At 45.0% G+C, this 25,813-nt stretch overlaps 1 protein-coding gene across 3 annotated transcripts in view; it reads left to right on the forward strand.

Annotated features, from left to right (window-relative positions):
- Positions 1-25,813, forward strand: part of phip (pleckstrin homology domain interacting protein) — a 323,766-nt gene that overhangs the window by 140,433 nt on the left and 157,520 nt on the right. For all 3 annotated transcript variants that reach the window (XM_072499823.1, XM_072499824.1, XM_072499825.1), the window contains exon 9: positions 9,896-9,996. In XM_072499823.1, the coding sequence (XP_072355924.1) occupies positions 9,896-9,996 (101 nt within the window). The remainder of the gene's footprint in view (positions 1-9,895; positions 9,997-25,813) is intronic.

Consider the following 25,813-nt stretch of genomic DNA (forward strand, 5'->3'; position numbering starts at 1 on the left):
CAAATTTTAATCTTTTAATGTGGCTGCCTCCTTCCTACCCGTCATGCGGTCGGTGGCGTGGGGCTTAATATGGACCCCAGATTTATTGGTCGGTGGCGGGGGGGCTTAATATGGACCCCAGATTTACTGGTCGGTGGCGGGGGGCTTAATATGGACCCCAGATTTACTGGTCCGCGGTCGGTGACAGGGGGCTTAATATGGACCCCAGATTTACTGGTCCATGACTTTTCATTAAATGTGTTCTGCTATTAATTTTTACTTTAATACAGACTGATTTTTAAACCGAATTTAGCCACCTTCCTGCCATTGAAACCGAATAATCACTGCTACGGAAAACAGTCATTTTAAATCTATATGGCACTAATGTTCTGTATTCGTATGGAGCCAATATTTTGTTTTATTCCTGCAAAAATGTCTTCACTGAGTATTTGATTAATCGTATGCATGTCTAAATGCATGCAGTTAATGCAATAAAGGTATAAATGCCTCATTACATCAGTAGTGAATCCTTCACTTGCTTTAGGTTATACTTGGTTTTAAAACTAATAGAATACTGCACAGAAGGAAGCCACCTCTCCAGAATCCCTACTTTGTAGAAGGAGACCATTGGGCCCATCAAGTCTGCACCAACCCTCTGAAAGAGCACAAATGGCCTCCCATCCCCATAATCCAATAATCCCACCTAACCTTTGGACACTAAGCGGCAGTTTAGCATGGCCAATCTAATTAGCCAGCACAATCCAACGTGGGCAAGTACGAGGTCTTGCACTTTGGAAAAAAGAATAGAGGCATGGACTATTTTCTAAACGGTGACAAAATTCATAATGCTGAAGTGCAAAGGGACTTGGGAGTCCTAGTCCAGGATTCTCTAAAGGTAAACTTGCAGGTTGAGTCCGTAATTAAGAAAGCAAATGCAATGTTGTCATTTATCTCAAGAGGCTTGGAATATAAAAGCAGGGATGTACTTCTGAAGCTTTATAAAGCACTAGTTAGGCCCCATTTAGAATACTGTGAGCAATTTTGGGCCCTACACCTCAGGAAGGACATACTGGCACTGGAGCGGGTCCATTGGAGATTCACACGGATGATCCCAGGAATGGTAGGCCTAACATACGATGAACGTCTGAGGATCCTGGAATTATATTCATTGGAGTTTAGGAGGTTGAGAGGAGATCTAATAGAAACTTACAAGATAATGAATGGCATAGATATGGTGGACGTAGGGAAGTTGTTTCGATTAGCAGGGGAGACTAGTACCCGGGAGCACAGCCTTAGAATAAAAGGGAGTCACTTTAGAACAGAGATGAGGAGAAATTTCTTCAGCCAGAGAGTGGTGGGTCTGTGGAATTCATTGCCACAGAGGGCGGTGGAGGCCGGGACGTTGAATGTCTTTAAGACAGAAGTTGATAAATTCTTGATTTCTCAAGGAATTAAGGGCTATGGAGAGAGAGCGGGTAAATGGAGTTGAAATCAGCCATGATTGAATGGTGGAGTAGACTCGATGGGCCGAATGGCCTTACTTCCGCTCCTATGTGTTATGGTCTCATCCAAATCATAACAACTGGCTGCGTTTATTAAAAAAAAATGTTTCCACTCGCTACCTTTGATTCTTTTGCCAGACAACTTGGGCGGGATTCTCCGACACCCCGCCAGGTCGGAGAATTGCCGGGGGGCGGCGTGAATCCCGCCCCCACTGGCTGCCGAATTCTCAGGCGCCGCCGATTTGGTGGGGGGGCGGGAATCGCAGCGGCCGCTGGCAGCAGCCCCCCCGGCCATTCTCCGGCCCGCAATGGGCTGAGTGGCCGCTTGTTTTCAGCAGGTCCCGGTGGCTTATGTTACGACAGGTACTTACCGGCGGGACCTGGCTCCGCGGGCTGCCTGCGTGGGGGGGGGGGGGGGGGGGGTGTCACGGGGGAATCTGGCCCGCGATCGGAGCCCACCGATCCGCGGGCGGGCCCGTGCCGTGGGGGCACTCTATTCCTTCGCGCCGGCTGGTGTACCGGTCCTCTATGGCCGACGCGGAGATGAACCCCCCCCCTGCGCATGCGCTGGGATGACGGCAGCACACGCTGGCGCTCCCGTGCATGCGCCAATTCGCGCCGGCCGGCGGAGGCCCTTCGGCGCCGGTTGGCGTGGCGCCAAGCCCCTTCCTCGCCGACTGGCGCATTGCAAACCACTCCGGTGCTGGCCTAGCCCCTGAAGGTGCGGAGGATTCCACACCTTTGGGGCGGCCCGACACCGGAGTGGTTCACGCCACTTCTTCGCGCCGGAGTTTCCCGCCCCGCCGGTTTCCGAAGAAACACGCCTCTTAAATCTGTGCCTTCTGACGACCAACACCTCGGCCACGGGAAACCATGTCGTCTTTATTTACCCAATGAAAAAAAATGCAAAGATGTGCAGGTCAGGTGGATTGAGCATGCTTAATTTCCCCTTGGTGTCAAAAGGCTAGGTGGGGTTAGAGGGATAGGGTGTGGGAGTGGTACTGGGTAGAGAGCTCTTTCAGAGGGTCGGTACAGACTCAATGGGACAAATGGCCTCCTTCTGTACTGTGGGGCTTCTATTCTATTCTATTTTGCACACCTCTATGAAGTCTTTTGCTGTTGCCTGAGGAAGAAAAACCCAGCTTTTCAAATGTCCCCCTATAATTGAATCATTTCACCCTGATATGATTCTGGTCAATCTGTTTTGCACACCTCTCCGGCATTTACTGCCTTTGAGTTTCAAATTATCTGTGAACTTTGTTCCCTCTGTCCCCAAGTTTGGGTCATTAATATATATAACAAAAGAGAATAGTGGTTCCTGGGGTCACCACAGTGGAATAGGTCTGAAGAGCAACGATTCAGCCAATCTCTATTTTCTATCCTTAATTTATTTTACACCCATGCTGCCACTTTAATTCCATGGGCTTTAATTTTGCTATGCTGTGGTACTTCGTCATTCACCTCTTATACACAACGTTAATCGCACCACCCTCATCAATCGCCTTTGTTACTCCATCAAATAACTTGATCAAGTTAGTTGGACATGATTTGCCTTTAACAAATCCACGCTGGCGTTCATCAATTAGCCCATGGTTTGTCAAATAACAGTTAATTGTGTCGAGGCTCATTGTCTCTAAAAGTCCCTTGCAGCACTGACATGAGGTTGGATGGCGTTTGGCTGCTGGGGTTTTCCCTCTGCTCTTTTTTTTCAATCGGGGTGCAACACGGCTGTTAGGGAGCCTGAGGAATTGTTTCTGGATCTGAGGAATGCAGCAGCTTTGTGAATTTCTTGTCCGGGAAAATGGTTGCAGGAGTGTGCAACTGAGGTTTTTACAAGATCAGTCAATACAATGAGCGCAGTTTAAACGTGAAGAGCAGAGCGTAAAAACTGTAATTTTAGCTCCACGGACACAATATGATAGCTTTAAAGTCCCTCCAACGCCTTCCAAAACTGTAGCCAAAAGCCCTTCAAATCGAGCCTATGCTTGGATGTTTTTTTACTGACATTTTTTAAGCGGGTATTAATCGTGGAAGACTGAAATGTTCAAAGCAGGATGTTATTCTGGAAACACAAGCTAGGATGAACAAAATAGAATTAATTTTCAAATACAGATTAATATTCCTGAAATAAAACTGAGATGCCGGAAATACTCAGCAGGCCAGGCAGCATCTGTGGAAGGCGAAACGGAGTTAAAGGGCACGATGCAGCCAAATAAATGACCTGTGCGTCATTTTGGGCCAGTTTGGCGGGCTGTTTTCCGTCGGCTATTCAAGGGTGATCCCAGACCTGGATTTGTCCACATTTAGTTGTTTTTTGGGCTTTGGGGAGTTTCTTCCCAGTCTAGCCCACACTTAGAAATGTTTTCAACAGTGGGGAGCTGAACTCGCCGGCGAGACCGGCTCCTCAGAGATTGGGCTGCCATTTTGAAAAGGTGCCCCAATCTCTAAGTGAGCTTGAGGGTCCCCCACACCTCCCACCCAAGGGCAATGCCAACCCCTGCTAATATTGGCATTAACCCCCCCCCCCTTCCAAGTGAGCACACCCCACTACGGGATTGCTGAGGGACATCTCTTTCTCCTTCAGGTTCCAGGGGGGAATGCCAGGCTACTGCCCTGCCCTGCCCTGACAAGCTAGGTGGCTCCAATGTCCTCGGAGACCCCCAGAGTGGCCATCACATCATGTCTCCACCTGTGGAGACCAGTACTAATAGGTGCCCTGTTAAGCCCTTGCCAGTTGCCAGTGCGGCCGGTGATTTCCCAAATATTGAGTGGAAACTCTTTAGATCAAATAGTTTGGATGGGGTGGTGTTTGCGCAGTGTGTCCAGGAAGCTTTTCTAACACAGTATGTAGATTCTCCGACCAGAGGAGGGGCAATATTGGATTTAGTACTGGGTAATGAACCAGGGCAAGTGATAGATTTGTTAGTGGGGGAGCATTTTGGAGATAGTGACCACAATTCTGTGACTTTCACTTTAGTAATGGAGAGGGATAGGTACGTGCAACAGGGCAAGGTTTACAATTGGGGGAAGGGTAAATACGATGTTGTCAGACAAGAATTGAAATGCATAAGTTGGGAACATAGGCTGGCAGGGAAGGACACAAGTGAAATGTGGAACTTGTTCAAGGAACAGGTGCTACGTGTCCTTGATATGTATGTCCCTGTCAGGCAGGGAAGAGATGGTCGAGTGAGGGAGCTATGGTTGACAAGAGAGGTTGAATGTCTTGTTAAGAGGAAAAAGGTGACTTATGTAAGGCTGAGGAAACAAAGTTCAGACAGGGCATTGGAGGGATACAAGATAGCCAGGAGGGAACTGAAGAAAGGGATTAGGAGAGCTAAGAGAAGGCATGAACGATCTTTGGCGGGTAGGATCAAGGAAAACCCCAAGGCCTTTTACACATATGTGAGGAATATGAGAATGACTAGAGCGAGGGTAGGTCCGATCAAGGACAGTAGCGGGAGATTGTGTATTGAGTCTGAAGAGATAGGAGAGGTCTTGAACGAGTACTTTTCTTCTGTATTTACAAATGAGAGGGGCGATATTGTTGGAGAGGACAGTGTGAAACAGATTGGTAAGCTCGAGGAAATACTTGTGGGGAAGGAAGATGTGTTGGGCATTTTGAAAAACTTGACGATAGACAAGTCCCCCGGGCCTGACGGGATATATCCAAGGATTCTATGGGAAGCAAGAGATGACATTGCAGAGCCGTTGGCAATGATCTTTTCGTCCTCACTGTCAACAGGGGTGGTACCAGGGGATTGGAGAGTGGCGAATGTCGTGCCCCTGTTCAAAAAAGGGACTAGGGATAACCCTGGGAATTACAGGCCAGTTAGTCTTACTTCGGTGGTAGGCAAAGTAATGGAAAGGGTACTGAAGGATAGGATTTCTGAGCATCTGGAAAGACACTGCTTGACGGATTTGTGAGGGGTAGGTCTTGCCTTACAAATCTTATTGAATTCTTTGAGGAGGTGACCAAGCATGTGGATGAAGGTAAAGCAGTGGATGTAGTGTACATGGATTTTAGTAAGGCATTTGATAAAGTTCCCCATGGTAGGCTTATGCAGAAAGTAAGGAGGCATGGGATAGTGGGAAATTTGGCCAGTTGGATAACAAACTGGCTAACCGATAGAAGTCAGAGAGTGGTGGTGGATGGCAAATATTCAGCCTGGATCCCAGTTACCAGTGGCGTACCGCAGGGATCAGTTCTGGGTCCTCTGCTGTTTGTGATTTTCATTAATGACTTGGATGAGGGAGTTGAAGGGTGGGTCAGTAAATTTGCAGACGATACAAAGATTGGTGGAGTTGTGGATAGTAAGGAGGGCTGTTGTCGGCTGCAAAGAGACATAGATAGGATGCAGAGCTGGGCTGAGAAGTGGCAGATGGAGTTTAACCCTGAAAAGTGTGAGGTTGTCCATTTTGGAAGGACAAATATGAATGCGGAATATAGGGTTAACGGTAGAGTTCTTGGCAATGTGGAGGAGCAGAGAGATCTTGGGGTCTATGTTCATACATCTTTGAAAGTTGCCACTCAAGTGGATAGAGCTGTGAAGAAGGCCTATGGTGTGCTAGCGTTCATTAACAGAGTGATTGAATTTAAGAGCCGTGAGGTGATGATGCAGCTGTACAAAACTTTGGTAAGGCCACATTTGGAGTATTGTGTACTGTTTTGGTCGCCTCATTTTAGGAAGGATGTGGAAGCTTTGGAAAAGGTGCAAAGAAGATTTACCAGGATGTTGCCTGGAATGGAGAGTAGGTCTTACGAGGAAAGGTTGAGGGTGCTAGGCCTTTTCTCATTAGAACGGAGAAGGATGAGGGGCGACTTGATAGAGGTTTATAAGATGATCAGGGGAATAGATAGAGTAGACAGTCAGAGACTTTTTGCCCGGGTGGAACAAACCATTACAAGGGGACATAAATTTAAGGTGAAAGGTGGAAGATATAGGAGGGATATCAGAGGTAGGTTCTTTACCCAGAGAGTAGTGGGGGCATGGAATGGACTGCCTGTGGAAGTAGTTGAGTCGGAAACATTAGGGACCTTCAAGCAGCTATTGGATAGGTTCATGGATTACACTAGATATAGTGTAGATTTATTTGTTCTCAAGGGCAGCACGGTAGCATTGTGGATAGCATAATTGCTTCACAGCTCCAGGGTCCCAGGTTCGATTCCGGCTTGGGTCACTGTCTGTGCGGAGTCTGCACGTCCTCCCCGTGTCTGCGTGGGTTTCCTCCGGGTGCTCCGGTTTCCTCCCACAGTCCAAAGATGTGCGGGTTAGGTGAATTGGCCAATGATAAATTGCCCTTAATGTCCAAATTGCCCTTGGTGTTGGGTGGAGGTGTTGAGTTTGGGTATGGTGCTCTTTCCAAGAGCCGGTGCAGACTCAAAGGGCCGAATGGCCTCCTTCTGCACTGTAAATTCAATGATAATCTATGATTAATCTATGATTAATCTAGGACAAAGGCTCGGCACAACATCGTGGGCCGAAGGGCCTGTTCTGTGCTGTATTTTCTATGTAACTATGTAACTCCTGGGTGCCAGGAAAATGCAGCCTCAAATAGGCCGCAGGTATTTAGGCTCATTTAAATATGATTATCTGGATCGTGCCCTCGTTGGTCGCAGATCGTGCCGGGTACCGCAGACTGTATGAGACGTGTGCAATTTTGTGCCCAGCGCAAAGCCTGATTTGGAGTTCTCCGGCAATTCTCCAGGTGCAATGAGGTCAGCACCGGGCACAACGCTGTAGAAAAATTGCATCCAAAGTTTCAGGCTGTTGACCTTTCATCAGATCATTTTCCCTGGGATTTTAAAGATTCCTGAGCATATGGATGAAGGATCTGCATCTATTGATTTCGTAATTAGTTGACATGGAGGGAGCTTTGAGAAACTAATGGGTTCACTCAGTATAACTCACCTTCAAATGGAGTTTGGAAAACATCACCATCTGAAATGAATGCAGATGGTAACTGCATATGGGCAGTCATAGGTGATTATGTCTCCTTGGGCACTGTCCCTCCCTGTCAAATCTGCCATCATCACTCTCTTGTTCAAAAGAAAAAGCAGGTTGATCCCTTTTCCCTTGCAAATGATCTCTCCACCTTGAATCTTCCTTTTCTTTCTAGATCTCGATTATGATGTTATCTCCAAACTGCACGACCATATCGATCTCACCTATGTTTTCCTACAGACTGAAAATAGAGTGGGGCTGGTTTAGCTTCGTGGCTGGACAGCTGGTTTGTGATGCAGAACGAGGCCAGCAGCGCGGGTTCAATTCCCGTACCAGCTGAGAATTCTGGAGTTTATCTCTGTGTACCCGAACAGGCGCCGGAATGTGGCGACTAGGGGCTTTTCACAGTAACTTCATTGCAGTGTTAATGTAATCCTATTTGTGACAATAAAGATAATTTATTTATAACTCTTTAACAAAATGTCCGAATGGCATTCTCTCAGGAAGACCAGACTTGAGTCAAAAGTACAACCTGCTCACTAATAATTCCAATAGAGAATTCAGGAGTAGCATATCTTTACCCAGTGCTCACACAAGGCTGATTGCGAGGATTAGGATATATGAATTTACAGAGAAATTTTGAGGGAGAGAGGAATAAAAGGATATGTTGACAGTGTTAGATGAATAAGGATGAGAGGAAGCATATGCACCAGCATGGATCTGTTGGACTGAATTACCTGTTTCTGTACTCTATGTATGATGCAATACCATGACTATGACCATTGTTCATTATCTCTTCTGGACCTCTCTGCATCTGTTGGCATGGTTGATCACATCCAGTGTGTCCTCCAGTACTTCTGTTCCATTGTTTAGCATGGTGGGATTGCCGTACCCGATCCTACTCTTTCTCACTGATCTGATCAGAGTCAAAGCATCTCCAGCAATGGCTTGTCTTCTGACTGCTGCACCTTAACATTGGGAGCCATTCATTTGCTTCTTAAATCCTTATCCATATACTTGTCTTCTGCAGGCACTTATCCTGGTCCTCCAGTATGGCAAATTTAACAGTTTCATTCTTGAGTTAAATTGACTCACACTCTGATTACACCTCCCGCTGCATTGGGAGAGCGGGCAGCATAATCAAAGATCCCTCTCATCCGGGTTGTTTTCTCTTCCAACCTCTTCCATCGGGCAGGAGATACAAAAGTCTGAGAACATGCACTGACAGGTTCGAAAACAGCTTCTTCCCTGCTGTTACCAGACTCCTGAATGACTCTCGTATGGACTGATCTGATCTCTTCACACATCTACTCTACTGAGTAGTACTGCACTTTGTATGCTTCAACCGATGCCTGTGTCTATGTATTTACATTGTGTATTTATCATAGAATCATAGAATTTACAGTGCAGAAGGAGACCATTCGGCCCATCGAGTCTGCACCGGCCCTTGGAAAGAGCACCCTACCTAAGCCCATACCTCCACCCTATCCCCACACCTCCACCCTATCGCCGTAACCCCATCTAACCTTTTTTGGACACCAAGGAGAATTTAACATAGCCAATCCACCTAACCTGCATATCTTTGGATTGTGGGAGGAAACCGGAGCACCCGGAGGAAACCCACGCAGACACAGGGAGAACGTGCAGACTCCGCACAAACAGTGACCCAAGCCGGGAATCGAACCTAGGACGCTGGAGCTGTGAAGCAACTGTGCTAACCACTGTACTACCTTGCTGTTCCCTTATGTATGTCCTCTGTTTTTTCATGTATGGAACAATCTGTTTGGACTGTACGCAGAATAATACGTTTCACTGTACCTCGGTACATGTGATGATAAATCAAATCAAATCAACTACTCCCTATCTGTGCAATCTTTCCAGTTATTCTTATTTTTCAGACTCTGGACGCTTGGACATCCTTCTATCTTCGCACCATGATTGGTAGCAATGGCCATGAATTTATCCCTCCCCCCCCCCCCCCCCGCCCCCGGGGCTCACCATTGGCTGCTGGCAGGGATGGCCAGAGGATCACGCCAAATGTCTCCAGTTGTGACCATGAGCATTTGGCTGCGTTTTTTTTTTTTAAAAACTCCCTAGCTTAAGGAAACTGAGGCCAATTTTGGTGCCCTTCTGTAACCCCGCCTATTCGGCCAAGTACCTTTCTCTTCTCTCAACTCGTGCCAAGTGTGTTTGTTTGTCCGTTCACAGTCACTAAAAAAACCTCTTCCTCCCTGCCTCTAAGAACCCTGCTGTCTTAATAGTTAGAAAATTGAATGGTGAAAGTGGCTGAAAACAACTGCATCTTCAACCTTCTTGCAGAAGATAGTGAGAAAATTGGTTGATTTTATAACTAGTCCACTTTTATCGTCCGTAGTTAACAAATATTTTATGCTGAATCATGTTGCACATTTCGGCAATGAAATATGCTTTTGGATGTTGCTTGATGCTAACCCTTTTAACCTTGTTTTGCAGTTTTCGCCAATGTGCACTGGCTCTATGAGATTCCTGTCTTCCACAGGAGCAGATGGTACAGTTTGTTTCTGGCAGTGGGATGCTGGCATGTACAAATTTAGGTAAGGAAATGTGCTTTCTTTTCAGAAATAGTTAGCAGAGTTTCTTAAAGCAAATAACATTTTGAAATTGATTACTCTTGACATATTTTGATATTTAAAAGTCTGCAGTTCAACAGAACAGAATAATGTGGGTTACATCTGTTAACTCAAAGCCATTTTCTTCTGGAAGAATTATTGAATTATCACAATTGTTTGAATTGCGCAATTTTAATATAACACCACGGGAGGCCTTTTCATTTGAACAACCTCGGTTTGAAATCTTTTCATCAGTTCGCATAATCCGTTCACATACAAAAAAAAGGTAGAGTATCTCAAATCCGGTAACCTCAGTGCCAGGTCCATGCCGGGTTTCAGAACTTGCTGGTTTGCAGGGGAAAAAAATTGGAATGCCTTAATTCAGTGAATAGGGCATGGAGGAAAAGCAACTAATCTGATTGCAAGGCACTTTAGGTTAATGGCCATGTCCCTGCTGATATTAATTAACTTCTCCGCATTGGTTTCAATAACCTCTTTGCTCCCACTTCCCTACATCAGTGCACCCTGTTTAAACTGAGGAAAGATCAATGAACTGAAATTATTCTAAAAATACCCAGTTATTGTAACTAAGATCTATTTTTTATTATTCATGCAAGATTGTACAGTAATCTTCAATTCAGTCCTAACTCTCTTTGAACTGACTTGGTCCAGCTGCAAGATGGTAGCCAGTGCCTATGGAACTTTAAAGGCTTTTGGGAATCAAGTGCTATATTTGAATTTAAGTCTGTGGGGTTCAATTTGGATGGCCTTAAAGGCATCAAAACTCAGCACAGGTAGCATGTGGTGCAGCAAGAATAGGCTTGCTTCCTGACCACCAGTATAATAAATAGTTAGATATCCTACAATGTTTGGATTCTGCAAAAGTTTATTGTTCTTCCGGAGTACGGCTGTCTCCACCACATCTGCAGTGGCTCGGTGGGGTCAAGGTTCGCTGGAGCGTGGGAAATGTCAGGCGTGAAAGCCGACCAGTATTCAGCAACTCCCCGAACTTCACCAAGCTCTGCCAGGTGGGGTCAAGGTTCAGTGTCGCGCAAGAAAAAAATGTCCAGTTTTCAGACACCACTGGTTTTTGGCGAGCTGGATTACTCTGCCTGCACATATGAACATACGAATTTAGAGCAAGAATTGTCCATTCAGCCACTCAAATCTGCTTAGCCATTTGATAAGATTCTGGCTGATCTGATTGTGGCATTAAGTTCATTTTCCCTGTCTACTTTCTGTACCCTTGATTCGTGATTGACAACATGTGGGTGACACGGTGGCACAGTGGTTAGCACTGCTGCCTCATCTCCAGGGACTCGGGTTCAATTCAAGCCTCGGGTGACTGTGTGGAGTTGGCACGTTCTCCCTGTGTCTGCGTGGGTTTCCCCTGGGCGCTCCAGTTTCCTCCCGCAGTCCAAAGATGTGCAGGTTAGGTGGATTGGCCATGTTAAATTGCCTCTTAGTTTCCAAAAGGTTAGGTAGGGTTACTGGGTTATGGTGATAGGCTGAAGGCATGGGCTTAAGTAGGGTGCTCTTCAAAAGGGCCGGTGCAGACTCAATGGGCCGAATGGCCTCCTGCACTGTAGGGATTCTATGAACGATGCCCTTTGCAATTGCAACAAAACATCTCTCCTTTTATATACGGCACAGTAGCAAAGTGGTTCGCACTGTTACTTCACAATGCCATGGACCTGGGCTCGATTCCCAGCTTGGGTCACTGTCTGTGCGGAGTCTGCATTTTCTCCGCATGTCTGTGTGATTCGCGTACCAAGACACCCAAATTCCTTTGTACAGTATTTTTCTCCATTTATATACTATACTGCATTTTTATTCTTTTTGCCGAAGTGGATAAGTTCATATGTTCCCACATTATACTCCATCTGCGAGAATTTTGCCCACTCGTTTCGGAGATTCTTTATATCCTCCTCATAGTTGACTTTCCTACCTATCCTCACAGAGAAACATAGAAAATAGGAGCAGGAATAGGCTATTCAGCCCTTCAAGTCTGCTCTGCCAGTCAGTATGATCACAGCTGATCCTCTATCTCAGCACCATATTCCTGCATTCTATCCTTGACATCTTTGGATTCCAGAAATCTATCTGTTTCCTTCTAAAATGTATTCAGTGACTTGGCTCCACAGCCTTCTGTGATAGAGAATTCCACAAGTTCACCACCCTTTGAGTGAAGATGTTTCCCCTCATCTCAATCCTAAGTGGCCTACCCCTCTATCCTGAGACTGTGACCCCCTTGTTCTAGACACCTAGCCGAAGGAAACAACATCCTTGAATCCAATCTGTCCAACCTTGTCAGAATTTCATGTATTTCAATTAGATCCCCTCTCGTTCTTCCAGATTCTAGTGAATACAGGGTAGCTAGAGAAAGAGTTGATCCACTCAAGGACAAAGGACGAAAATTATGTGTAGAACCGAAGGAAGTAAGTGAGATCGTTAATGAGTATTTTGCATCTGTCTTCACAAAGGAGATGGACACGTTGATTGGTGGTGTCTCAGAGGGATGTGTAAACACTTTAGAACAGGTCGTTATTACGAGGGAGGAAGTGTTAGGTGTGTTAAAAAGCATTAAAGTAGACAAATCCCAGGGCCAGGTGGCATCTATCCCAGATTACTGAGGGAGACAAGAGATGAAATCGCTGGGCCTCTAACAGAAATCTTTGTGTCCTCGTTGGCCACAGGCGAGATCCCAGAGATTGGAGGGTAGCCAATGTTGTACCATTATTTAAGACGGGTTGCAAGGATAACCCGGGTAATTATAGACCAGTGAGCCTGTCGTCAGTGATAGTGAAATTATTGGAAAAGATTCTCAGAGATAGGTCCTATGCACATTTGGAAGTGAATGGTCTTATTAGCGACAGACAGCATGGTTTTGTATGAGGGAGGCCATGTCTCACTAATTTAATTGAATTTTTTGAGGAGGTGAGAAAAACGATTGATGAGGGAAAGGCTGGGGATGTTGTCTACATGGACTTTAGTAAAGCATTTGATAAGATCCCTCATGACAGTCCGGTGCAAAAGATTAAATCACATTGGGTCAGGGGTGAACAGGCTAGATGGATTTAGAACTGGCTTGGCCATAGAAGACAGTGGTTAGCAGTGGAAGGGTGCTTTTCCAAATGGAGGTCTGTCACTAGTGGTGTTCTGCAGGGATCAGTACTGGGACCTCTGCTCTTTGTAATATATAGAAATGACTTGGAAGAAAACATAGTGGGTCTGGTCAGCACGTTGCAGATGATATTAAGATTGCAGAAGTTGCAGATATTGATGAAGAACGTCAGAGAATAGAACAGGATATAGATAGGCTGCAAAATTGGGCAGAGAAATGGCAGATGGAATTTAACCCAGACGTATGCGAGATGATGCATTTTGGTAAATCCAATTCAGGTAGGAGCTATAAAATAAATGGCAGAACCATCAGGAGCATAGAACATAACATAGAACATAGAAAATACAGCACAGAACAGGCCCTTCGGCCCACAATGTTGTGCCGAACCTTTATCCTAGATTAATCATAGATTATCATTGAATTTACAGTGCAGAAGGAGGCCATTCGGCCCCCTGAGTCTGCACCGGCTCTTGGAAAGAGCACCCTACCCAAACTCAACACCTCCACCCAACACCAAGGGCAATTTTGGACACTAAGGGCAATTTATCATGGCCAATCCACCTACCCTGCACATCTTTTGACTGTGGGAGGAAACCGGAGCACCCGGAGGAAACCCACGCAGACACGGGGAGGACGTGCAGACTCCGCACAGACAGTGACCCAAGCCGGAATCGAACCTGGGACCCTGGAGCTGTGAAGCAATTGTGCTATCCACAATGCTACCGTGCTGCCCTTAAGAACAAATAAATCTACACTATATCATTTTACCGTAATCCGTGTACCTATGATACAGAAAGATCTGGGCGTGCAGGTCCACAGATGGAAATGGCGATAATGAAAGCATATGGCATGCTTGCCTTCATAGGACGGGGTGTCAAGTATAAAAGCTCAAAAATTATGTTAGTTATGTAGAATGTTGGTTAGGCCACATTTGGAATACGGTGTCCAATTTTGGTCACCACACTACCAGAAGGATGTGGAGGCTTTGGAGAGAGTACAGAAAAGGTTTACCAGGATGTTGCCTGGTATGGAGGGTATTAGCTATGAGGAGAGATTGAATAAAGTGGGATTCTTCTCCCTAGAGAGACGGAGGCTGAGGGGCGACCTGATAGAAATTTAGAAAATTATTAGGGGTACAGATAGGGTGAACAGTTGGAGGCTTTTTCCCAGGGCGGAATTGAAAATTACAAGGAGGCACAAGTTCAAGGTGAGGGGGTGCAGGTTCAGTGGAGATGTGCAGGGAACGTTTTCTCCACAAAGGGTGATGGTAGCCTGGAATGCACTGCCAAATGAGGTGGTTGAGGCAGATACGTTAGCGACCTTTAAGACTTATCTGGATAGGCACATGAACAGATGGGGTATAGAAGGATTCAGGTGGTTGGTCTAGATAGGACATGTGATTGGCACAGGCTTGGAGAGCCGAAGGGCCTGTTTCTGTGCTGTTTTCTTTGTTCAGTCAACCCAATCTCTCCTCAAAAGACAATCCTGCCATCCCAGGAATCAGTCTAACGAACCTTCACTGCACTCCTTCTATGGCAAGTATAGCCTTGTTTAGGTGAGGAGACCAAAACTGCACACACTACTCCAGCTGTGGTCTCACCAAGGTCCTGTACAGATGCAGTAAGACATCCATCCTCCTGTATTCAAGTCCTCTTGCAATAAAGGCCAACACACCATTTGCCTTCCTAACTGCTTGCTGTACCTGCAGGTTTGTTTTCAGTGACCGGTATATAAGAACACCGAGGCCCCTTTGTACTTCAATTTTCCCAATCTATCACCATTTAAATAATACTCTGCTATTCTGTTTCTCCGTCCGAAGTGGATAGCTTCACTTTTATCCACAATGTACTGCATCTGCAATGTATTTGCTCATTCACTCAACTTGTCGAAATAATAATAATAATAATCTTTTTATTGTCACAAGTAGGCTTACATTAACATTGAATGAAGTTACTGTGAAAAACCCCTCGTTGCCACATTCCGCCGCCTGTTCGGGTACACAGAGGGAGAATTCCGAATTCTCAGCTGGTACGGGAATTGAACCCCGCGCTGCTGGCCTTGTTCTGCATCACAAACCAGCAGTTTAACCCACTGATCTAAACCAGCCTCTACTGAGCTAAACCAGCCCCTTAAACCCTCTAAATATCCTTCTCACCACTCACATATCCACCAAGTTTCATGTCATCAGCAAACGTGGAAATATTACATTTGGTTCCTGTATCCAAATTATTGATATGTATTGTGAATACTAGAGCCCAAGCACTGGTCCTTCCTGGACTCTACTAGTCACCGCCTGCCGCTTCGTCAATCCATTTATTCCTGTCAATCAATTCTCAATCCATGCAAATATATTACCCCAAATTACATGTGATTTAATTTTGTACATAACGTCTTATGTGGGATTTTATCACAATTTTCTCTGAAAATCCAGTGGGCTAAACAGCTGGCTTGTAAAGCAGAACAAGACCAGCAGCACGGGTTCAATTCCCGTATCAGCCTCCCTGAACAGGCGCCAGAATGTGGCGACTAGGGGCTTTTCACAGTAACTTCATTTGAAGCCTACTTGTGACAATAAGCGATTATTATTTCATTTCATTTTCAAAATCCCAAAACACGACATTCAGTGGTTCACTCTTACCTATTCTACTAGTTATGTCCTCAAAAACCTCTGGTAGGTTTGTCAAACATGGTTTCATAAATCCATGTTGACTTTGTCTAATCCCATTAATGCTTTCTAAGCGTCCTGTTATCGCATCATTTATAATAGACTGATATTTTCCCTGCTGTTGATGTTAGTCTAACCAGTCTGTAATTCCATGTTTTTGTCCTCCCTCCCTTTTTAAATAACGGTTAGACTTTGCCACCCTCCAATCTGCTGGGATGGTCCCAGAATCTGCAGAATTTTGGAAAATTATATCCAACGCTTCCATTATTTCCATGGCCACCATTTCCTTTTGTACCCTGGGATGTAGATTATCAGGCGGTGGGTATCAGCTTTCAGACCTATTAATTTTTCCAAAACTTTCTTTTAGTTTAATGCTAATTTCCTTCAATTCCTCCTTCTCACTAGACTCTTGGTTCCTTAGCATTTCTAAGAAGTTATTTGTATCTTCCTCCATGAAGACAAAAACTAAAGTAGTTGTTTAATTGCTCTGCCATTTCGTAGTTCTCCATTGTAAATTATCTTGTTTTGGACTGTAAGGGATCTACATTTTTCTTCAATCATTTTCTTTGTTTACATTTATAGAAGCTTTTGCCGTCCATTGTTATATTATTTGTAAGTTTACTCGGAGAATATTTTTCCCAACTTAGTCAATCTCCAGGTCCTCTTTTGCTGGATCCTGAACTGCTCCCAATCTTCAGGCTTGCTACTTTTCTAGCAATTTTCTATGACTCCTCTTTGGACCTAATAATAGCCTTTATTTATTTTGTAAACCATGGTTGGGCTTGTCAATAATGTCAGCATTTATTTCCCATCCTGATGCTGGTCATGTCACAGGGCAGTTAAGAGTAGGTTGTACGTCTGATATCAACTGTAGACTACACCAGGTAAAAATGGCAGATTTTCAAGGGCATCACTAAACCAGATTGATTTTAATACAGCAACCCAGTGGTTTTATGGCACCATTAATGGTGTCAGCTTTTTATTCCAGGTTTTATTATGAAGGGTAAAGTGATTAACTAGGTTGGGATTGTTCTCGCTGGAGTTCAAAAGAACTCCAGCGAGAAATAGAGACTTATAAAATTCTAACAGGACTAGATAGGGTAGATGCAGGGAAGATGTTACCAATGATAGGTGTGTCCAGAACCAGCAGGATTAGGCTATTGAGTTGGATGATCAGCCATGATTGTGATGAATGGTGGAGCAGGCTCGAAGGGCTCCTATCTTCTATGTATTTATGTATCTATGATAATAGCATTTACATGTTTAATGATGGGTGATCCAGGGATAAATTTCAAATATGCACCAGGATTTTTGATTGAATTTGGGTTAGCATGTTTGCAAACCAGTCACCTAGTTAATGCAGACCTGCAAATTTTTACCATGATCGTCTGCTCGTCACATCAGAATGAAGATTTATTTTTAATGAAAACCCTCCCAGTCTAAAAAAAAGTCTATTTCCAAGTGTGTGAGGTATTCTTTTTTTGAGGCAACGCTTTCCTGAGTAATTTCATCAATGTCTACATCTCAGAGGAATGCCACTCAATCCATTTGTTCCAGCAAACTAAATGAATCCAACCTCTGTTCTTTTCCAATAGCTTTGGGCCTTCCTCTGCTTCAAATATTTATCCCAAACCATTAAAAATGTAGTGATCTCTGCCTCGTCTGTTTCCTTTGAGAAAGCCTTCCATGTTTTAACACCTCTGTGTAAAGACATTTTTAATAATTTCTCTTAATCTCTTGGTAAGTGTTTGAAATCGATGAACCCTCTCATTATTATTTGGGGGGAGACTTATCGCATCTCTCCTCTCTCTCCTCCACACCTGGCGGCATGTTTCTCGGTGGTCCATCATTAGCCGGTGAGATCATCTTTTCTCGCCGCTGTCAGTGAGATTTGCCATTGAATCCACCCCCTGCCACCGGGAAACTGGCAGGGGTTTGCCACCAGCGGAACCAGAAGATCCTGCCGGCGAGAATAGCCCCTCCTTCCTCCCTCTCTCTCTCTCTCTCTCTCTAATTCTCCCCCAAACTTTCATTAAATATCTGCTGGGTTTCTCTCCATTTGTATTGGTGGAAATAGTCCCTTTTCTTCATAATTTCTCACCCCTGATGAAATCCTGCTGTATGCCATAAGACATAGGAGCGGACGTAAGGCCATTCGGCCCATCGAGTCCATTCCATCATGGCTGATTTCAACTCCATTTACCCGCTCTCTCTCCATTGCCCTTAATTCCTCGAGAAATCAAGAATTTATCAACTTCCGTCTTAAAGACACTCAACGTCCTGGCCTCCACCGCCCTCTGTGGCAATGAATTCCACAGACCCACCACTCTGGCTGAAGAAATGTCTCCTCATCTCTGTTCTAAAGTGACTTCCTTTTATTCTAAAGACAGTGCCCCCGGGTCCTAGTCTCCCCTGCTAATGGAAACAACTTCCCTACGTCCACCCTATCTAAGCCATTCATTATCTTGTAAGTTTCTATTAGATCTCCCCTCAACCTCCTAAACTCCAATGAATATAATCCCAGGATTCTCAGACGTTCATCGTATGTTAGGCCTACCATTCCTGGGATCATCCGTGTGAATCTCCGCTGGACCCGCTCCAGTGCCAGTATGTCCTTCCTGAGGTGTGGGGCCCAAAATTGCTCACAGTATTCTATATGGGGCCTAACTAATGCTTTATAAAGCTTCAGAGGTACATCCCTGCTTTTATATTCCAAGCCTCTTGAGATAAATGACAACATTGCATTTGCTTTCTTAATTACGGACTCAACCTGCAAGTTTACCTTTAGAGAATCCTGGACTAGGACTCCCAAGTCCCTTTGCACTTCAGCATTATGAATTTTGTCACTGGGAAAATAGTCCATGCCTCTGTTCTTTTTTCCAAAGTGCAAGACCTCGCACTTGCCCACGTTGAATTTCAGCAGCCATTTCTTGGACCACTCTCCTAAACTGTCTAAATCTTTCTGCAGCCTCCCCACCTCCTCCATACTACCAGCCCCTCCACATATCTTTGTATCATCGGCAAACTTAGCCAGAATGCCCCTAGTCCCGTCATCTAGATCGTTAATATATAAAGAGAACAGCTGTGGCCCCAACACTGAACCCTGCGGGACACCACTCGTCACCGGTTGCCATTCCGAAAAATAACCTTTTATCCCAACTCTCTGCCTTCTGCCTGACAGCCAATCGTCAATCCATGTTAGTACCTTGCCTCGAATACCATGGGCCCTTATTTTACTCAGCAGTCTCCCGTGAGGCACCTTATCAAAGGCCTTTTGGAAGTCAAGATAGATAACATCCATTGGCTCTCCTTGGTCTAACCTATTTGTTATCTCTTCAAAGAACTCTAACAGGTTTGTCAGGCACGACCTCCCCTTACTAAATCCATGCTGACTTGTCCTAATCCGACCCTGCGCTTCGAAGAATTTAGAAATCTCATCCTTAACAATGGATGCCAAACAATCTTGCCAACAACCGAGGTTAGGCTAATTGGCCTATAATTTTCCATCTTTTTCCTTGTTCCCTTCTTGAACAGGGGGCTACAACAGCGATTTTCCAATCCTCTGGGACTTTCCCTGACTCCAGTGACTTTTGAAAGATCATAACTAACGCCTCCACTATTTCTTCAGCTATCTCCTTTAGAACTCTAGGATGTAGCCCATCTGGGCCCGGAGATTTATCAATTTTTCGACCTCTTAGTTTCTCTAGCACTTTCTCCTTTGTGATGGCTACCATATTCAACTCTGCCCCCTGACTCTCCTGAATTGTTGGGATATTACTCATGTCTTCTACTGTGAAGACTGACGCAAAGTACTTATTTAGTTCCTCAGCTATTTCCTTGTCTCCCATCACTAGATTACCAGCGTCATTTTGGAGCGGCCCAATGTCTACTTTTGCCTCCCGTTTGTTTTTAATGTATTTAAAGAAACTTTTACTATCATTCCTAATGTTACTGGCTAGCCTACCTTCATATTTGATCCTCTCTTTCCTTATTTCTCTCTTTGTTATCCTCTGTTTGTTTTTGTAGCCTTCCCAATCTTCTGACTTCCCACTACTCTTTGCCACATTATAGGCTTTCTCTTTTGCTTTGATGCATTCCCTAACTTCCTTTGTCAGCCATGGCTGCCTAATCCCCCCTCTGATAACCTTTCTTTTCTTTGGGATGAACCTCTGTACTGTGTCCTCAATTACTCCCAGAAACTCCTGCCATTGCTGTTCTACTGTCTTTCCCACTATGCTCTGATCCCAGTCGATTTTCATCAGTTCCTCCCTCATGCCCCTGTAGTTACCTTTATTTAACTGTAACACCTTAACATCTGATTCTACCTTTCTTTCAAATTGCAGATTGAATTCTACCATATTATGACCACTGCCTCCTAAGTGTTCCCTTCCTTTAAGATCTTTAATCAAGTCTGGTTCATTACATAACACTAAGTCCAGAATGGCCTGTTCCCTCGTGGGCTCCATCACAAGCTGTTCCAAAAAGCCCTCCTGGAAACATTCAATGAATTCCCTTTCCTTGGGTCCACTGGCAGCATTATTTACCCAGTCCAGCCTGCGTGGCTTAAATGTTCTTTTTGCAATGGGGTGGTCAAAACTGCACGCAGTGCTCGAACTGTGACCAACTTATCTTGTAAAAAAAAAAAAAATTCTAGCCTCTTTGCTTTTGTGCTCTCAGCTTTTGTTTACAAAACCCAAATTGGTATTGGCCCTTTAATCGTTAATTTTCCTGTACTTTTACTTTCAATGCATTATCTACTTGCGCCTCCAATTCTCTTTTTGTATATTTTGATTGAGTGTATTCTCTGTGGTTTTACATTCAACATGCGTCATTTCACACATATCTGCAGGAAATCGCATCTGCTACCGCTCTAATAACTTGTCCACGTGCTCTTCAAGACGCTTGGTCCACAGTGCTGATTGCACTACTTTTATGTCACTAAAAAAATTTGATATTGTGCTCTAATGTTCAAGTCTAAATGATCTAGATAATCCTTGAGAATAAATGTGAACCCAGCATTGTGACCTGGAGCATACCACTTACAATCTTTCTCGAACTTGAACAGCACTCATAACCCTAACCTTTTGCTTCTTGTCTGTCAGTCAGCTTTCTATCCAAGCTGCTTCATTTTCTCTGTTTTCATACAATTGCTTACATCTTCAGCAAACTCTCTAATCTTTGGACATGGCTTACATTTTTAAAAGTGCAGGGTAGGTAGTGTACATGATTTAATACATTCCATGTTTCTGTAATATACTTTCAGATCTTCAGATGTTTAGTCCAAATATGGCAAGCAGTATCAAAGAACAAAGAGCAGTACAGCACAGGAACAGGCCCTTCGGCCCTCCAAGCCTGCTCCAATCATGATGCCTGTCTAAACTAAAATCACTTCCGTATCCCTCTATTCCCATCCTATTCATGTATTCGTTAAGGTTCCTCTTAAACACTGCTATTGTAGCTGCTTCCACTACCTCCCCTAGCAGCGCGTTCCACTCACCACCCTCTGTATAAAATAAACTTGCATCGCACATCTCCTCTAAACTTTCCCTCCTGCACCTTAAGCCTATGTCTTCTAGTAATTGACTTTTCCACCCTGGGAAAAAACGTCTGACTATCCACACTGTCCATGCCACTCATAATTTTGTAAACCCCTATCTGGTTGCCTCTCAACCTCCATCGTTCCAGTGAAAACAATCCAAGTTTATCCAACCTCTCCTCATAGCTAATAGCCTGCAGAACAGGCAATGTTCTGGTAAACCTCTTCTGTACCGTCTCCAAAACATCCACATCCTTCTGGTAGTGTGGTAACCAGAATTGTACACAATATTCCAAATGTGGCCTAACCACGTTTCTTGACATGCCACTTTTTATACTCAATGTCCCAACTGAAGAAGGCAAGCATTTTGTATGCCTTCTTGACTGCCTTATCCACCTGCTTTGCCACATTCGGTGATCTGTGGACCTGTATGCCCAGATCTCCCTACCTGCCAATACTCCTCAGGGTTCTGCCATTTACTGTATAATTCCCACTGCATTAGACCTTCCACATTTGTCCAGATTGAACTCCATCTGCCATTTCTCTGCCCCAATCACCAACCGATCTATATCCTGCTGCATCCTCTGACAGTCCTCTTCACTATCTGCAACTTCACCAATCTTTGTGTTATCTGCAAACTTACTAATCAGAGCAGCTACATTTTCCTCCAAAACATTTATATATACTATGAACAAATAAGATCCCAGCATTTATTCCTGCGGAACACCATTAGTCACAGCCTTCCATTCAGAAACGCACCCTTCCACCACTACCCTCTGTCTTCTATGACCGAGCCAGTTCTGTATCCATCTTGCCAGCTCAGCTCTGATCCGATGTGACTTCACCTTTTGTACCAGTCTACCATGAGGGACTTTGTCAAAGGCTTTACTGAAGTCCATGTAGACAACATCCACTGCCCTTCCTTCATCAATTATTTTCGTCACCTCCTCATAAAACTCGATCAAGTTAGAGAGGCGTGGTGTAGTGGTACTATCGCTGGACCAGTAATGCAGAGACCTAGAGTCATGCTCTGGGGACCCGGGTTCAAATCCCGCCACAGCACATGGTGAAATTTAAATTCAATAAAAATCTAGAATTAAAAGTCGAAAAGTGACCATGAAACCATTGTCGATTGTCGTTAAAAACCCGCCCGGTTCACTAATGTCCTTTAGGGAAGGAAATCTGTCATCCTTACCTGGTCGGACCTACATGTGACTCCAGGTCTGTACTTATCAGTACAATTGAGCTCTTGAGCTCTTAAACCTAAGTGAGAATCTGTCATCATCCCTAAGTACTAATTTGCTAGATTAAGTACTGAAGCTCTAATAACATGCAATACAACTCTTAAAGCTCTTTGTGTTTTCCCTTTCTCGCCTGAATTGATTCTCCCCAACTGTTCTGAGATTTATCTGACTGTGACTGCCGGCAACTCTTCTGACACTTCGTAGAATCGTAGACTCCCTATAGTGCAAAAGGAGGCTATTCGGCTCATCGATTCTGCACCGACCCTCTGAAAGAGCACTCTACCTTCCCTGTCCCATCCCCACCCCCCCATCTAACCTGCACATCTTTGGAAAACAGGGACAATGTTTAAAACATGGCCAATCTACCAAACCTGTACATCTTTGGCTTGGCTGTTTGATTACTGGCATGGTTAGACTGCTCTTTGGCCTGATTGGCTGTATGATTACTGGCATGGTTAGACTGTTCTCTGGCCTGATTGGCGGTTTGATTACTGGCTTGGTAAGACTGTTCTCTGGCCTGATTGGCGGTTTGATTACTGGCTTGGTTAGACTGTACTCTGGCCGGATTGGCTGTTTGATTACTGGCTTGGTAAGACTGTTCTCTGGCCTGATTGGCTGTTTGGTTACTGGCTTGGTAAGACTGTTCTCTGGCCTGATTGGCGGTTTGATTACTGGCTTGGTTAGACTGTTCTCTGGCCGGATTGGCTGTTTGATTACTGGCTTGGTAAGACTGTTCTCTGGCCTGATTGGCGGTTTGATTACTGGCTTGGTTAGACTGTTCTCTGGCCTGATTGGCTGTTTGATTACTGGCTTGGTAAGACTGTTCTCTGGCCTGATTGGCGGTTTGATTACTGGCTTGGTTAGACTGTTCTCTGGCCTGATTGGTGGTTTGATTACTGGCTTGGTTATACTGTTCTCTGGCCGGATTGGATGTGTGATTACTGGCTTGGTAAGACTGTTCTCTGGCCTGATTGGCTGTTTGATTACTGGCTTGGTAAGACTGTTCTCTGGCCTGATTGGCTGTTTGATTACTGGCTTGGTTAGACTGTTCTCTGGCCTGATTGGCTGTTTGATTACTGGCTTGGTAAGACTGTTCTCTGGCCTGATTGGTGGTTTGATTACTGTCTTGGTAAGACTGTTCTCTGGCCTGATTGGCGGTTTGATTACTGGCTTGGTTATACTGTTCTCTGGCCGGATTGGCTGTGTGATTACTGGCTTGGTAAGACTGTTCTCTGGCCTGATTGGCTGTTTGATTACTGGCTTGGTAAGACTGTTCTCTGGCCTGATTGGCTGTTTGATTACTGGCTTGGTTAGACTGTTCTCTGGCCGGATTGGCTGTTTGATTACTGGCTTGGTAAGACTGTTCTCTGGCCTGATTGGCGGTTTGATTACTGGCTTGGTAAGACTGTTCTCTGGCCTGATTGGCTGTTTGATTACTGGCTTGGTAAGACTGTTCTCTGGCCTGATTGGCGGTTTGATTACTGGCTTGGTAAGACTGTTCTCTGGCCTGATTGGCGGTTTGATTACTGGCTTGGTAAGACTGTTCTCTGGCCTGATTGGCGGTTTGATTACTGGCTTGGTAAGACTGTTCTCTGGCCTGATTGGCGGTTTGATTACTGGCTTGGTTAGACTGTTCTCTGGCCTGATTGGCGGTTTGATTACTGGCTTGGTAAGACTGTTCTCTGGCCTGATTGGCGGTTTGATTACTGGCTTGGTTAGACTGTTCTCTGGCCTGATTGGTGATTTGATTACTGACTTGGTAAGACTGTTCTCTGGCCTGATTGGCGGTTTGATTACTGGCTTGGTTAGACTGTTCTCTGGCCTGATTGGCTGTTTGATTACTGGCTTGGTAAGACTGTTCTCTGGCTTGATTGGCGGTTTGATTACTGGCTTGGTAAGACTGTTCTCTGGCCTGATTGGTTGTTTGATTACTGGCTTGGTTAGACTGTTCTCTGGCCTGATTGGCTGTTTGATTACTGGCTTGGTTAGATTGTTCTCTGGCCTGATTGGCGGTTTGATTACTGGCTTGGTAAGACTGTTCTCTGGCCTGATTGGCGGTTTGATTACTGGCTTGGTTAGACTGTTCTTTGGCCTGATTGGCTGTTTGATTACTGGCTTGGTAAGACTGTTCTCTGGCCTGATTGGCGGTTTGATTACTGGCTTGGTTAGACTGTTCTCTGGGCGGATTGGCTGTTTGATTACTGGCTTGGTAAGACTGTTCTCTGGCCTGATTGGCGGTTTGATTACTGGCTTGGTTATACTGTTCTCTGGCCGGATTGGCTGTGTGATTACTGGCTTGGTAAGACTGTTCTCTGGCCTGATTGGCGGTTTGATTACTGGCTTGGTAAGACTGTTCTCTGGCCTGATTGGCTGTTTGATTACTGGCTTGGTTAGACTGTTCTCTGGCCTGATTGGCTGTTTGATTACTGGCTTGGTAAGACTGTTCTCTGGCCTGATTGGCGGTTTGATTACTGGCTTGGTAAGACTGTTCTCTGGCCTGATTGGCTGTTTGATTACTGGCTTGGTAAGAATGTTCTCTGGCCTGATTGGCGGTTTGATTACTGGCTTGGTAAGACTGTTCTCTGGCCTGATTGGCGGTTTGATTACCTGCTTGGTTAGACTGTTCTCTGGCCTGATTGGCGGTTTGATTACTGGCTTGGTTAGACTGTTCTCTGGGCGGATTGGCTGTTTGATTACTGGCTTGGTAAGAATGTTCTCTGGCCTGATTGGCGGTTTGATTACTGGCTTGGTAAGACTGTTCTCTGCCCTGATTGGCTGTTTGATTACTGGCTTGGTAAGACTGTTCTCTGGCCTGATTGGCGGTTTGATTACTGGCTTGGTAAGACTGTTCTCTGGCCTGATTGGCGGTTTGATTACTGGCTTGGTAAGACTGTTCTCTGGCCTGATTGGCGGTTTGATTACTGGCTTGGTAAGACTGTTCTCTGGCCTGATTGGCTATTTGATTACTGGCTTGGTAAGACTGTTCTCTGGCCTGATTGGCGGTTTGATTACTGGCTTGGTAAGACTGTTCTCTGGCCTGATTGGCGGTTTGATTACTGGCTTGGTAAGACTGTTCTCTGGCCTGATTGGCTGTTTGATTACTGGCTTGGTAAGAATGTTCTCTGGCCTGATTGGCGGTTTGATTACTGGCTTGGTAAGACTGTTCTCTGGCCTGATTGGCGGTTTGATTACTGGCTTGGTTAGACTGTTCTCTGGCCGGATTGGCTGTTTGA

The sequence above is a fragment of the Scyliorhinus torazame genome, chromosome 4 (genome assembly GCF_047496885.1).
Source record: "Scyliorhinus torazame isolate Kashiwa2021f chromosome 4, sScyTor2.1, whole genome shotgun sequence".
Taxonomy (NCBI): Eukaryota; Metazoa; Chordata; class Chondrichthyes; order Carcharhiniformes; family Scyliorhinidae; genus Scyliorhinus; species Scyliorhinus torazame.